The sequence below is a fragment of the Pan troglodytes genome, chromosome 17 (genome assembly GCF_028858775.2).
Source record: "Pan troglodytes isolate AG18354 chromosome 17, NHGRI_mPanTro3-v2.0_pri, whole genome shotgun sequence".
Taxonomy (NCBI): domain Eukaryota; kingdom Metazoa; phylum Chordata; class Mammalia; order Primates; family Hominidae; genus Pan; species Pan troglodytes.
The window spans coordinates 16,772,093-16,788,056 of NC_072415.2; the positions used below are offsets into that span (position 1 = coordinate 16,772,093).

Here is a 15,964-nt window from a genome sequence, read left to right on the forward strand (position 1 = left end):
GTTTGGTATTGTTTTGTTTGAAAGTGAGGCATTTAGTGTCAGACATCATGAGATGGGTATTAATATTCCAAGGTATTTATTCACATCCTGACTCTTGGGGGTCCCCCTCGATCTTTCATTTTTACCTCAATTGAGTAAGTAGCATGGTTGTAGTTTTGGGGAATGCAATTTTTTACAGCAAAGTCCTTCCTCCACGATAGTACTCACCACGGCCAGGACACTTAGCACAGGGCCCTGTACATAGTGTGCACTCAGTGTGTGTGGAACTGGTTTGAATCAGAAACAAAACAAGTAGCAGAGGTCAGTTCTGCAAAGGATAGAAAGTAAGTAATCAAGACTGAAAGGCCGCAACTCAGCAGCAAACACTTCTATGTTAATTTGAGAAATAATTTCAACTGGCTCTCCAAAAGATGTTGGTTTAAAGCAGTAACATGGGAGTTGAGCTGTGTGCTATAATCACCCGAGAGCTTTAAATCACACTGTTGCCTAGGTCTCACTCCAGAGATTGACTTAATTACCCCATTGCCACTTGGGTTTGAAGACTTTGAACACTCCTCTACAAGGTTATTGAAATATGCAGCCAAGGGTGAGAAGCATTGATTCAGGGTGAGGAATACATTGGCTGTATGTGATTTTTATGTGTGCTTTAGGGATTTGCCCCATAGCTGCTCCTGAATGTGGGGTCTTAGAAAACATCTTTACCCTTCAAAGCATATTCTGCTGATTGGCTAAATTGCAGCAGGAAAAAATAGCAGCAGCTCTGTCTTTATGTCACTTGCCTTCAAAGCAAAAGGTTTTTCAGGCACAGTAATTTGATTTAGTCTGTGTTAAAAATCATAAATAGCCTAGAAATACAAAAAAAAAGGTGTTCAGGCCTTCATCTCCCTGAGATCGGAGCATCAGAGCCCTCATGGCTGCTGGTTTGAAGTAAAATGTGCTGCAAACATAAAATACACAGCGAGTTTAAAAGATTTAGATCCAGAATATTTATAATTATTTGTTGACCACACATGAAAAATAATATTTTGGGTATAATGGCTTAAAGAGTATTACAAACAATTTCACTTGTTTCTTTTTATTATTACTATTATTTTTGAGATGGAGTCTTGCTCTGTCACCCAGGCTGCAGTGCAGTGGCACAAACTCAGCTCACTGCAACCTCCACCTCCTGGGTTCAAGCGATTCTCCTGCCTCAGCCTCCCAAGCAGCTGGGATTACAGGCGCCTGCCACCATGCCCGGCTAATTTTTGTATTTTTAGTAGACAGGGCTTCATTATGTTGGCCAGAGTGGTCTCGAACTTCTGACCTCTGGCCTCTCAGAGTGCTGGGATTACAGGCGTGAGCCACCATGTCCGGACTCTTTTTATTACTATTTTTGATCTGGCTAATAAAACATTTAAAATTCACAATAGCTAACGTTTTATTTTTTAGAGGATAATGCTTCTCTCTTAAAATCTTAGGTGTCCCACTCCAAAGACCGGCGGCCAGAAAGGTTATGAAATCTGAAATATTAAATAATTGTCATTATATTGCTTCCATTTGTGAACAACGTGTGTGTGTGTTTTATAAACGAACATAACCTTCATAACGTTATACACCACAATGCTAAAAAAATGACCCCTGGGCAGAGCCAGGCGCAGCACAGACAGAAAGCCCTGCCTGAAAGTGACTGGAGCCAAGAGCCTGTCACTCTCGGCTCATTCCGTGCAGTGTATGGTGGCATCTTCTGACACGCAAGGCCTGAGGTCGCGGTGCCTGCACTACTATCCAATCAGGGCTCTGGGGTGGGAACTGTCCAATCAGGCGCGCAGCCAGGGAGGAAGGGGCGGCTTCCGGAATCTGGCGCGGCCTTTGTCTCACTTCAGCCCGAGCGCGGGGTTAGGGCTTCATTGCCTTGTGTCTTCTGCTCCGGGAGACTTCGGTGATTCTGCCACTCACTCCGTCGCTCTGTGACCTGCTGGCATTGAATGATTTATAGCTAAGACTCCAGGACACCCCTGAAGCCGAGAAATGGTGAGTGTGGGGGGCAGGGCGTACCGAGACTAGGGAGGGGGCTCCTTGGAACCGGCTGGACATGGCGGTGACGGGACCTAGTCTGCGAGTCGAGTCTGCAGCTCAGCCCTCAGTCCCCTCCGGTGCAGGGACTCCGGACGTCCTGTCCTGTCCCTGCACGGCGGCTTTGGCCCCAGCCTGTAGCCCTCTTTGCGCAGCTCTGCGCCCGCAGCCCTGCATCTTCCCCAGGTTGTGAGGTGATGAGGCGAAAGTCATCGGAAAGACGCCGACTCGGTGTGCAGGGTTCCTGCGTGGAAGGAGCTGTGGTCCGTGGGGTCCCCCGTCCCTACCTTACCCTGTTCGGAATTAGACTGAGGCGCCATTAAAACATAGACAGCTTATATGAGTAAACAGTGATTAATTAATGGGACAGCGCTCAGCAATGGTTTGTGGTTGGGGGGCTACTAGAAGGTCTTGAAAGAAAGGCTTGTATAAGGTGTGTGAGGAAGCAAAGACAATTAAATAATTGGGTACTGTTATGTAGTCGCTTTATTTGGAGTGTCTGGGTGGAAATTTCCTGGTTATGTAATCAGGGATTAATTGGAGGTTTGTAGTTGTTTAAGCTTGAATTTCGTTTCCTCCTAAGGTAGTAACTTAGAAAAAAATGCATTTGAGTTAGATTTCTTTTTTTACATAGAGGCCTAGACCACTGGAGCCACTTCAGTCTAATTGACTGCTATGTAATTATTTTAACTTTAATCCAAGACACTGGTTTTCGCCTGCATTTTCCAAATGTGTGGCAAGCAGGGTCTCACATCCACTACTCTGTTCTGCCAGCCTAACCTGGCTTGAAGTAAAATCTTAAATTTCCGGTTTCTTGCTGACATTCCCCAAAGCCAACTTCTACGCTCCCATACATTATCAACTGTTTTTGTCCTTTATTGCACATTTCAGAAACAGTATTTGAATTAATCACTTTTTCACAGAGCAGTGGATGGCAATTTGTAAAATACTTATTTTCTACTTACAAATATTTCACATGAGAAAAAAGCAGAAAATAATCCCCTGGCACTCAACTGTAAAAAATCTTTCTGCTGTTTCTCCTTGTATCCTCCCTTAGCACAAACGCCCTTATTAGGACATCTTGGGATTGAGGTTTTCCTTGGGAAACTTTATGGGGCAATGTTTCCTTAGCCACATTCGGGCCTTTTTCTAGTCCTGAGTTTTAGAACTGTCTTGAGATGGCCCAACATACAAACCAGAGCCATGTATTTTGGGAGTTCTGGTGAATAGCAGCCCTTTGGTAATCTTCCAGAGGACACACTGAGGGATGGGAGTGCAGCTTCTCAAAGGAGCAGCTGAATGCCCTGGGGGTGAGAGAAATATCCAGGTTTACCCTTCCTGTAAAAAAAGAATCCCTTGGGATTTTTAAGATTTTTTTTTTTTTTCCCCCCAACCCCAGTTTTCATTCCATGGAAACACATTGCTTGTCAGCCAATCAGATGCTGGTATTCAGAGAAAAAGATAGACTATTCCTGTCTTCTGAATTGTCTTATATTTGCAAAGGGAGAGAAACTAACCTGAAGGACAAGAAAAACCCACCCCAGGGAGGCAGTGCAAGAACCTGCAAAGCAAAAAGCGGAGTGGGGCACAGTGCGGTGTCTCCTGGGAGGGTGGGCATTGAGCACTTCAGTGAGGAGTATGGGGGTGAGAGAAAGTCCCAAGGGATAAGGTGGCCTGATTTGACACTTGAGTCATATGTCCCTGTTCCAGAAAGCACTGCCACTCCCTGAGTTTGTCCCCCTGTATAGATTTGCTCACTTATTTCAACTTCGGTTTTTTTAATTAACTGTAAATTGGATCTCAAAGGATAGGCAGAAAAGGGCTTTTAAAAAAAGTTGGAAAGAGCAAATAAGATTAGAAGGAAGGTGAGAGAGGGTGAGCAGAATGAAGCGTGGCAAAATCAGATTCTAAATCAAAGAGCGTTCAACCCTGAAGTCAGCTTTTTCTTAGGAGGTTAATAAAGAGAGATTGAATGTTGAATCAGGCTGAGAATAGGTCAAAGTTCAGGGATCTGAACAAATAGGCTTTTTTTTTTTTTTTTGACCATCGAAGATGAAATTGTTCAGCCAATTGTATATGAGAAAAAAATGGAAATGTGTGGTCCATGTCTGACTCTGTGATAGGTTTCGAAAAAAAGAAGAGAGAGTATTATTGAAGTCACAATGGGAAGGGTGTCTCTTTTCGTTAAGCTGATTTCGGAGAACAAAAAGCATGAGGAATTTTTTGTCACAGCTATTTAGCAGAATTACCTACCTGCCCCAGCTTTCACCACCACTTTTTCTTGCCCTATGCATCTCTTCCATGTGGCTGTTCCTGAGCTGTATCTTCAATAATAAACTGGTATATGTAAGTACAGTGCTTTGCTGAGTTCTGTGAATAGTTCTACCAATTATTGAGCTTGAGGAGGGGAATGTGGAAGCCCTTGATTTGTAGGAAGTAGTTGAGAAATAAAGATGGGTATCCAGAGGCATGTGACTGGCATCGGCAGTGGGGACAGTGTTATGGGACTTAGCCTGAACTTGTGGGATCTATGCTGACTCTGGGCGGTGTTGGAATTGAGGTGTTGGACAGCTAGTTGGTGTTGGATAATTGGTTGGTGTTCAGCAAACTCCTTACGTTTTGTGTCAGAAGAAAGACATCACTGGGGCCTGGTCTACAAGGAGACTCCAGGTGTCTGAGGGAAGTGAGGCTTTGTTCTGCACACAGGCTTGTCGTCACCCCGTGCGTTGTCCTGTAATTCCAGGTCTCCTCCTACTGTGAGATGGAACGAGAGCTTAGAGTGAAGGAGCTCTGAGAACCGATTCCCTCCCCTGACCCTGCTGCCAGCCCCTACATGCTTCTAAGCCACTCCTGAACATACCCACTAAAAATTGATCTGGCTACACTCCTCCCACGACAAAGTTTTACCCTCAGGAATTGTGCTCACAACAGCTTTCCTCCTAGAGTTTTCTGCCAAGAACATACACAGGTGCCTAGAAGACTCCTGGCTTATCTCAACTGTAGACACTGAATCTCTATCGGGAACCTGTTTTTTTCACCAACCCAGGTTTCTTGGACTACCTGATCATAATCTCTTCTGATTGTATGAACACAGGAATAAGTCAGAACATAGCGCTGCCTGAGCCTGTATCTGTAGCACAAACCAGTTCCTTAACCAATTCTGCCCTGCATCCCCACCCATAGTTCTTGATAGCATCTTTCTCTTTTCTGCTTTTTTCTTCCCCACAAATCCTCTTTCATGTGTACACAGTGTGCCCAAGGCCATCCCTCCAGTGCCTGAATCCAGTGCCTACTAGAAGTCAGATGTTAATGAGTTCAAGACCAAGCCTTTAGACCCGGCTGTTGTAGGAGCAAATACAAATTAGAAAGAAAAGGCTTAATGCTTTCTCTTTAAAATGAGGGAAGAATTTTTGCTCTTCTTTCTTTTCTTAAAGCATTTAGTTTGAAAACCTTTCTCTACTTCTTTGAAATATATGTAAATCATTTTTATCAGTTAAATAGGTCATTTGGTTGTGTGTGTGTGTGTGTGTGTGTGTGTGTGTGTTTGACTCAGAATTGTCTTAATCTAGGACCTGGGAACTATTGCTTTGAAATGTAATTAGCAAGTTTATACACCCTTTCCCACAGTTTCTGTAGGAGAGTAGAAGGCTGCCTTCAGCAGGTGTCTAACTCCACATTGCAACACTACCTCCTGTCATGAAGATGAGGGAAGTTTATTTTTCCTTTAAATATTACCAATTAGAAAACCCAGATGACAGCCCAAATTATAATAAGCTGTGTATGACAAATGGTACAGTTGAATACTAATTATGTTGACCTTTCTCTGTTTGCAATCTCTTAGTATATTGCCTGTGATGCACATCACATTTTAGTTTAATTATATAACAAAACAGTTTTCTTGCTGTTCTGTTATGGTGGAGAGTTGTTGTTTGTTTTTTTGTTTGTTTGTTTGTTTGTTTTTTTTTGAGAGAGAGTCTCGCTCTGTCGCCCAGGCTGGAGTACAGTGGTGCGATCTCGGCTCGCTGCAAGCTCTGCCTCCCAGGTTCATGCCATTCTCCTGGCTCAGCCTCCCGAGTAGCTGGGACTACAGGCGCCCACCACCACGCCCGGCAAATTTTTTTTTTGTATTTTTAGTAGAGACGGGGTTTCACCGTGTTCGCCAGGATGGTCTCGATCTCCTGACCTCGTGATCCGCCCGTCTCGGCCTCCCAAAGTGCTGGGATTACAGGCGTGAGCCACCGCGCCCAGCTGGTGGAGAGTTTTTTAGGGTCGGAAATGGGTTTGCTTTCAGTTATGTTTTCCACACTGTCCAGCATTACTAGATGTTATACACAAGGTGCTCACCAGGCTTCACTTTAGAGGGAACTTTCTTTCTCAGGATTCCAATCACAACCCACAATTGTGCAGCAAAGTGCCCCCCAAATCTTGAAACAGAATGGTCTCTCTTTGGAATCTACAGTCCCTTCTAGAGCAGGTAGAGTAGATTTTTACAAAAATAACTTTTCAGGACAGCAGTCAAGTATTCCACCTCCATTAGTGCTCCTGGCATCTTCACATCTGACACTGATTCAGAGATCATGGGGCCCATAAACCCAATTAGGATCACACATGTGCATTAATTAAACCTGAAAACTTCAACTCCCTCCCACCTCCCCTTGCCCAAATGCCCACACATGGGCCACCGCTCATCAGCCCTTCAAGACCTAAATGTGCAGCTCCAGATTTTGAATTTATGTCCTGGGATTTGAGAGAAGAAAAGGTGTTGAAGGAGCCTCCATGAGAGGATCTTTCCTCTGGTTTTGCTCTGCTTGCTGTAACCCCCAAGAATGCAGAGGCACATTGATCCCACCTAGAATCTGCACATAAAAGCTGGCCTCTGCCTAGGATTCACAAGACAGGGCCAGACTTTGGGTTGAAGACATACAGAAAACTCACAGAAGACATTTTCTGCATCATGAGAGGTCAACATAGACATCTTAAGCATCAGTTTCAGAGTGGAGCCCTTTGAGTTTTCCAGATCTTGTCCAGTGACCTGCTGCAGCTCTGTGAGAGGCTTCTGGTGTCAACAGAATCCTGTAAGTTAAACAAGCACCTTAGCAGTGGGAGGTCAGAGCTACAAAATAACCAGAGCCATAATCACAACTGTGCCTCCCTGTAAACTGTTAGTGGAGTAGAGTATTTTTGTTCTTCCCCTTACCTCAGACTTAGCTGGACAGGGACAGGGGATATTACAGCTAGATTCGGGATCTGTTGCTCCACCAGGGCAGAACCATTTTCTATAATATTTGCACCCCACAAAGCCTGAGTGTCTCCTGTCTCAGGATCATTATGGAGGCGTCAGCCCATAGTCACTGGGGACGCTCTCACCAGCACCTGTGAATTTTGGAGACATTTGAGGATGTCCTGTGCAAATTGGGGTCAGTCCGACTACAAGGTTTAAATTCTGCCCCCATTTTAGAGGAAGAGAAATGGTTCAGCCAGGGTTTGTTCCTCCCCTCACAGAAATAATTTCCTTAATTTGTACCCAGATGGGAGTTGCTTCAGTTTTCTGGTTCTTTGGTGAAAAATGAGGAGATCTGGAGACTCAAACTGGTCAATAAGCTACCTGCTTCTATTTCGTATGTCATTAGAAAAAGAGATGAAGCAGTCATGGTCCCTACCATGAAGGAACTTGCAATCTAGAGCACATGAATAAGTAGTTGAATTCAGCATCGTGTGTTAAGCACAAAGACGGAAGGTGTAGAGGAGACTTAAGCTTCATTTGGGTCACATCCCTTGTTTTGAGTTTTGATGCCACCAACTGAAGGTCTATTCATGGACAGAAGAGAAGTTATTATTTGTATTGTTTTTACCTTGCTAAGAATAAATATTTACCTTCTAATATAATTGCTCTAGGAAAACGTAAGGGTTTTGGTTAAATTCCTTCTTATCGTATGTTACAAAATAGGGAAGTGGCTAAAATAGGTTAAAATTGCACAAACTCTGAAAATCAAATTTCTCTTGGTCAGGCTTAGAAAAGATAAAACTGAAAATTCTTAGCAGCATGGAGATCTGTCCCAACCCTGCGCAGATCCACCCTCTGCTGCTAAACTTTCTCCAAGTCTGATCCCACACTGAAATCTCTCACAGAACTGCCTAGAGGAGATCAGAGTTTGGAGTGACTACCCCTACTGCCTCTCCACAGCTGGTGCTCACAATTTCCTGAAACCCAAAAGGAGATAAAAGGGGAAAAACTATATACTTTGGGGCCTTAAATTCTTTTTTAAAAAATTAGGCCGGGTGCGGTGGCTCATGCCTGTAATCCCAGCACTTTGGGAGGCCAAGGCGGGCAGATCACTTGAGGTCAGGAGTGCAAGACCAGCCTGGCCAACATGATGAAACCCCGGCTGTACTAAAAATACTAAAAATTAGCTGGGCGCGGTGGTGGGCACCCGTAAACCCAGCTATTTGGGAGGTTGAGGCAGGAGAATTGCTTGGACCTGGGAGGCGGAGGTTGCAGTGAGCCAAGATCGCACCATTGCACTCCAGCCTGGGCAATAAGAGTGAAACTCAGTCTTAAAAAAAAAAAAATTAAAACCAGTGTTTCTAGAGACATCCCATCCAGCAACCTGTTCTCCATTCCTGCAGTTTCAATGATTTCTTCACAAGTCTCAAAGTAAATACAAACACTGAATTGCAGTTAACAGTTCCTTTCCGTATCTCTCCATCTGTCTAAAATGAGCTATTATTCTATACATTTTATTTTTAAAATCAATGATAGGAAAACAGAAGAAATAGAAATGGCAGGCCCTGCATTTAAATCCTGGGAAGTGTGGGACAATTAGTACCCACCTCTACAGAAACCTGTTATGAGAATTAACACATAATGTGAGCTTCCCAGCACAGTGCTCTGTGACATACTCTTGAGCACATAGTACATGCTCCATAAACATTGCATTAATGCTTGTGCACATGTTTTTCAACTGCAGACTTATTCAGACATTGCCATTATCTCCTGCCTTTGTAAACTATGTAAAAGGGCCTGCAGAGAATGCCAAGTTTCAGGCTGATGACTGGTGGTCTTTTCTTTGGATGAAGGATATGTGTGTTGTGATAAGGGTGTTGGGATAAGGGATTCTGTGTGTGCCTGCTTTCTCTAGCTGAGTGGTACTATAATGAGTCTACGAGGAGGAATATCAGCATTAACAGGAGACTTGTTATAAGAAGCTAATTCATGGACCCTTTTTAAACCTGCAAAATTTTGTAACAGTGAGGCCTAGAATACCAAATAATTTATATGCACATCGAAGCTTAAGAGGCAGTGCTTAGTTAAGTGCCTCTCAGTGCAGTCTTTCAATAGGATCACATGGAGAGTTTGAAGAGAGACCATCACCTGTGCCCTCCCCAGAGATCCTGTCTATTGTTCTGGGTGAAAACATCCCTGTTTTTTAAATTAAGTTCCTCGCATGATTCTGCAGTGAGGCCAGGGTCAAACATGAGGGCTTCCAGATACTTTAATGAGAGGTGAGTTCACCCGTTGTTCCAGAAGGAGGTCACAGGGCCTGCTCTGCTTGGTTTTGGTAGGGGTAGGTCAGTGCAGCTCATATTTCCATTGCAGCAGCAGAAATTGCTTGCTGGCATCCTTTTCCCTCAGAGTTACAGAATGCTTTAGAGAACATTACTGTGTTAAAAGTTATTTTATCAGATAATCCTAGTCAGCCACATAAGTCAGAACTAGTTATTTTAACTCATTTCATCTCTAGTCAAATTAAGAGCTCTGTCACTTGATATATGTGTTTTCAGGAACTCTTAACATTCAGGGATGTGGCCATAGAATTCTCTCCAGAAGAGTGGAAATGCCTGGACCCTGCCCAACAGAATTTATATAGAGATGTGATGTTGGAGAACTACAGAAACCTGGTCTCCCTGGGTGAGAATAACTTCAATACATAATTCCTAATTCTCCCTCAGAGTTTTATTTTCTTTCTTTGTAGACTGTCTCTTGAGAGCTTCTGCTTTGCATGAATTAATTTCAGTTCTTTTCTTCAAGAAAAAAATGGGAGTTTGCTAGTGTAAAAAAGAAAATCTTTTTTTTTTTTTTTTAATTGAGACAGAGTTTCGCTCTTGTTACCCAGGCTGGAGTGCAATGGCGCGATCTTGGCTCACTGCAACCTCCACCTCCTGGGTTCAAGTGATTCTCCTGCCTCAGCCTCCCGAATAGCTGGGATTACAGGCGCCCACCACCACGTCTGGCTAATTTTTTGTATTTTTAGTAGAGACAGGGTTTCACCATGTTGGCCAGGCTGGTCTCGAACTCCTGACCTCAGGTGATCCATCCGCCTGGGCCTCCCAAAGTGCTAGGATTACAGGTGTAAGCCACCATGCCCAGCCAAAAAGAAAATCTTTATGATGATTCATCTTTACATAAACCTTCTCTTTTTTTGAGCTAATTTGTTTCCTTTACTCTAGATTAGTGGTAGTTTTAGAAATTGAATGACATAAAATATTGTTTCCCACACCTTTACATTCATTTTGTACCACTTATTTATTTATTTATGTGTTTTGCAAACGGAGTCTCGCTTTGTCACCCAAGCTGGAGTGCAGTGGCACAGTCTTGGTTCACTGCAACCTCTGCCTTCTGGGTTCAAGCACTTCTGCCTCAGCCTCCCAGGTAGCTGAGACTACAGACATGCACCACCACGCCCGGCTAATTTTTTGTATTTTAGTAGAGACAGGGTTTTGCCATGTTGCCCAGGCTGATCTTGAACTCCTGAGCTCAGGCAGTCCTCCTGCCTCGGCCTCTCAAAGTGTTGAGATTACAGGCGTGAGCCACCATTCCCGGCCCCGTACCAGTTATTTTTGATTCGATAGTACTGGGTAGTGGAACTTAGAACCTGCAGATTTAAAATACTTAAATATTCTAAAGATTCTGTCAGGAAACAATTTTTGGATTAATTTTCTAGAATCATTTGTAATTTCTCTTTTCTGCTTAGCATAGGAGAATCCCCAGCAACAGTCATGTTGATTTTTTTTTTTTTTTTTAATAAAACAAGTGTTGCTATCTCTAACCAGACCTGGTCACCTGTCTGGAGCAAAGAAAAGAGCCTTACAATTTGAAGATAGATGAGACAGTAGCCAAACCCCCAAGTAAGTGAGGGTGAATGAAGGAGATGACACAGGCAAGGGGACCAAAGGTCAAGAAGGAAGCCAGGCCTTAAAATGTAGTTTAGGCACCGCATGTTCTCACTCATAGGTGGGAATTGAACAATGAGAACACTTGGACACAGGAAGGGGAACATCACACACCGGGGCCTGTCGTGGGGTGGGGGGAGGCGGGAGGGATAACATTAGGAGATATACCTAATGTAAATGATGAGTTAATGGGTGCAGCACACCAACATGGCACATGTATACATATGTAACAAACCTGCATGTTGTGCACATGCACCCTAGAACTTAAAGTATAATAAAAAAAAAATCACTTGGAAATGTGAATTTTCAAAAAGAAAAAAAAATGTAGTTTGGGAAGCTTTGCTCCAATGAAAATAATTTCTGAAAAGGTTGTGTTTTTTGTTTTGTTTTGTTTTCATATTTACAGATAGGGACATCTTCTGTCTCATGCTCTTAAATTTTCTAAGAATTTTTTTTTTCTTTAGTGATCTCCCTTCAAGTTTACAGTGAGACCCAATGTCCCCTTTATCACTTATAAAGGGCTGCATGATCTGTCTGCTTTTCCATTGGTTTTGGATACATAGGAATATTTGTATTTTTGAGGAGTTCTATGTTAAAGTATCTTTTTCAGATATTCTTTTTGCATCATGTCTAAAATGTGTAAGGTGAGTAGGGGACATACTGGGATTTGGTTCAGAAATCCCAGCAACACCAGGGACAGATGTTGCATCTTTTCCGCTTAATAATTTTTAATCCTGTAGAGATTGCAAATGTGATTCTACAAAAATCCTTACTCAGCAATTTTATCAGAACAATAAGCATTTTTCTAAATATGAAAAAATATAATGTTATTTTACCTCAAAGTGTTACTGCTTTAGAATAAATTGAGATTTGTAATTTAAACTCTATATGTGCAGATTTTCAAATTATAGTTCAAAGAATGAGTGTCCAACCTTTTGGCTTCCCCGGGTCACATTGGAAGAAGAAACATTGTCTTGGGCCACACATAAAATACACGAACACTAATGATAGCTGATGTGCTAAAAAGAAAAAAGGTTCATGCAGTTTTCATGATATTCGTCACCACAGATAAGCAAAAAGTCCTCTCATTCAAAGAGCTGGTTGGACACCACTGATTAAAAGTATCTACTCACCTTCTAGATTTTTTAAATGCCCTGTGTCATTAATGAGCTTAGAACATTGCTAAGCAAATATTAAGCCATCTATTATCTTATTTTTTAATAACTATTATCTTATAATTTTGTCTTATTTAGTAGGGAGCCTGCTGGGACTGTGTCATTGAGATATATCTATATGTATAAATGTGTAAGGTGATACACATACACATACCTATATAAATCGTATATGTGTATACTCAGTTCTTAATGTTGATAGTTCCTAGAAGCTGTAACTGTAAGTGAAGCAACATATTGTTTAAGAAAATGAATTTTACCATAGTTTAATTGATACAAAAGAAAGGTATTTGAATGGCATATAGCAGTGTTGTTTCATTTAAAAAAAAGCCAACAGTTTTCAAGAACCTATTTTGAACATTAAGTGAGGACTTACTCTATGACTGTGTTTGTGTGGCATGGATTTTTCAGATAAATAAAAATTGTATAACTATATATTTAATGTGTACAATGTAATGATTTGATATGTGTATACGTTGTGAAATAAAATATAGTCAAGTTGATGAACACATCTATTACCTTACATGGATAACCTTTTTTTTTATAGTAAGTATACTTAAGGTCTACTGTTGTGGCAAATTTTAAGCATATGTTACAGTATTACTTACTATAAACAATGCTATCTGGCTAATCTAATGCTAATGTACATTAGATTTCTCAGACTTGCTCAATTTGTAACTAAATTTGTATTCTTTGAACAACATCTCATATTCCCACCCTCAGGCACTAACAACCACCCTTCTACTCTCTGCTTCTATGAGTTTACATTTTTAGATTCCCCATCTAATTGAGAACATACAGTTTGTCTTTCTGTGTTTGCCTTATTTCATTTAGCATAATGTCCTCCAGGTGTATCCATGTTGTAAATGGCTAGATTTCCTTCTCTTATGGCTGAATAGTATTCTTCTCTGTGTGTGTGTATGTACACACACACACACCATATTTTGTCTGTTGTAAACAATACTACAACGAACGTGGGGGCTGAAGATACTTCTTCAAGGTGCTAATTTTATTTCCTTTGGTAGTAGTATGCCTAGAAGTGATATTACTGGATTATATGATACTTCTATTTTTATTTTTTATTGGTTTTTATGATGACTGTATCAATTTACATCTCACTGACAACATACAGGATTTCCCTTGTATGTATGTCTTCTTTGGGGTAAAATAATCTTTTGTCTGTTTTTGAATAGGTTATCATCATCATTGTTTTGCTTTGAATTGCAGAAGTTTCTTACACATTTTGGATATTAACTTCTTATACATGGCTTGCAAATATTTTTCTGTCCTGTAAGGTTTAAAAAATTTTTTTTTTCCTTTCCTGTGCAGAAGCTGTTTACTTTGATGCAGTCCCACTTGTTTATATTTTCTTTCGATGTTATGCTTTTGGTGTTATATCCAAAAAGCTGTTGCCAAGACCAATATCAACAAGGTTTTCCAATATGTTTTCTTCAGGAGTTTTAAGGTTTTATGTCTTACATGTAAGTCTTTTATTTTTAGTTAATTTTAGGGTATGGTCAAAGAAAATAATCTAATTATATTCTTTTGCTTGTGGATATCTAGTTTTTCTGGCACCGTGTATTGACAAGACTATACTTTCTGCATTGTATATTCTTGGTGCTCTTGTCAAAGATTAGTTGACCTTGTATGCATGGATTGCTTCTGGGCTCTCTATTGTGTTCCATTGGTTTTTGTATCTGTTTTTATGCACATACCACACTTTTTTCATTACTATAACCTTTAAATAAAGTTTGAAATTAGAAAGTATGATGCCCCCAGCTTTGTTCTTTTTCAATATTGCTCAGGTTATTTCAAGTTGTTTTAGGTTACACTTAAATTTTACAATTTTATTTTCTATTACTTTTGAAAATTCCACTAAAACTTTGAATCCGTAGATTACTTTGGATAATATGGTACTTTGACAGTATTAATTATTCCAGTGGAATATGTTTCTATTTATTTGGGTCTACTTTAATGTCTGTCATCAATATCTTACTGTATTTAATGTATAAATTTTTTATATCATCAGTTAAATTTATTTTGATTAAACTTCTTTTATACAATTGTAAATAAAAATTGTTTCTTTTTTTGTGGAAAGTTTGTTGTTACTGTATGGAAATGCAACAAATATTTGTATGCTGAGCCTGGTGCAGTGCTGCATTTCTGTAATCTCAGTGCTTTCAGAGGCTGAGGCAGGTGGATCATTTGAGCCCAGCAGTTTGAGGTGAGCCTGGGCAACAGAGTGACACCCTGTCTCAAAAACCCCACAAGTATTTGTATGTTGATTATCCTGATACTTTAATAAATGCATTTATTAGTTCAAACAGTTTTTGTTGTTGTACTCGAAGGTTTTATATACATATGTATGATCATATCATCTACAAACAGTAACATTTTTACTTCTTTTCCAAACTGGAGAGCCTTGTTCTTTCCTTGCCTAATTGTTCTGATACAAACTTTCAGTAATATGTTAAGGTAGAAGCATTGATAGTGGCACAGTATAACTACCCATGGCCCTGGAGGCAGACCTACAGACCTTGACCTCAGCTGTGGTCCCTGAAGCAGCCCTGTTTCTGTACATTTGAAGGATCTAACAATGGTTACAGTTTCTGTAAACTGTTTTTGGCAGGTAAAGATCTCCTTTTGTTGGGTTCCCAGGCTGATGAGGTTACCTGTGGGGTTGCAGAGAAGAAGGGTTGTAAAGCTGGGTCACAAGGGTGCTGCTGGGTCACTGTGGGGTCTGCCTTTGATGGTCCTGTTACCAGAGATTAGGATAGTCATGGATTCTTTTTGGGACCTGGAAAGATTAGATTTCCTTTAGGACATTAATCTATATGGCAGGCACTAGGGTAGAGATTTCCTTGTGGACATTAATCTATACAGCAGGCACTAGGGTAGGGTTTTGAAATTTGTCTGCATATGATGGGCCATATACCAGGTGTATGAATGGGTTTGTCTTCTACTAGCTACCTTGAAGCAGTTTTCACAGGTCTCTAACTGGGTGCCTATAACTGGCCATGGACTGTGGCTGTGAGGGCTAGAACTGAGTTACAGGGCTGCTTCCGGGACCACAGCTGAGGCCAAGATCTACAGGCCTGCCTCTAGGGCCATGGCTGGGTGTGTCTTCCTGCATCTCTCTTGATAGGAGGACCATTTCTGGACTATAGCTGAGAGGAGTTTGAGACAGGTTGCAGAACTGCTTCAGGATCCTCAGTAAGACCAAGTTCAGTGCGCCATTTCCTTGTCTGTAGCCATGTCCAAGGGCTCTTCAGTTTGCCACCTGGGTGAGGGCCTGCTTTTTCCAAATGACCCTCCTTGATCTTTGGCTCCACAAAGGTTTCACAACCCCAACCATAGGCAGTCATCTTTCTACTGCCTGTTTCTGTAAGTTTATGACATAAGATGTCTTATGTAAGTGGAATCATACACTGTCACTTCATTAGTGTCTTATTTCACTTAAAATAATGGCTTAAAGATTTATTCTTATTGTAGCATCTGACAAGATATTTTCATTTGAGGCTAAAGAATAATTAATTGTGGCCAGGCGCAGTGGCTCACCCCTGTAA

The 15,964-nt window shown here is 41.3% G+C and overlaps 1 protein-coding gene across 2 annotated transcripts in view; it reads left to right on the forward strand.

The window, feature by feature from the left end:
• Positions 1-1,801: 1,801 nt before the first annotated feature.
• ZNF519 (zinc finger protein 519) overlaps positions 1,802-15,964 on the forward strand; it is a 56,581-nt gene continuing 42,418 nt past the window's right edge. The window contains exons 1-2 of one of the 2 annotated variants that reach the window (XM_523986.6): positions 1,802-2,013; positions 9,838-9,964. In XM_523986.6, coding sequence (XP_523986.5) covers positions 2,011-2,013; positions 9,838-9,964 — 130 coding nt within the window. In that variant the 5' untranslated portion in view covers positions 1,802-2,010. Of the gene's footprint in view, positions 2,014-9,837; positions 9,965-15,964 lie in introns of those variants that run through there. The other variant, XR_010151848.1, reaches the window with a different exon arrangement.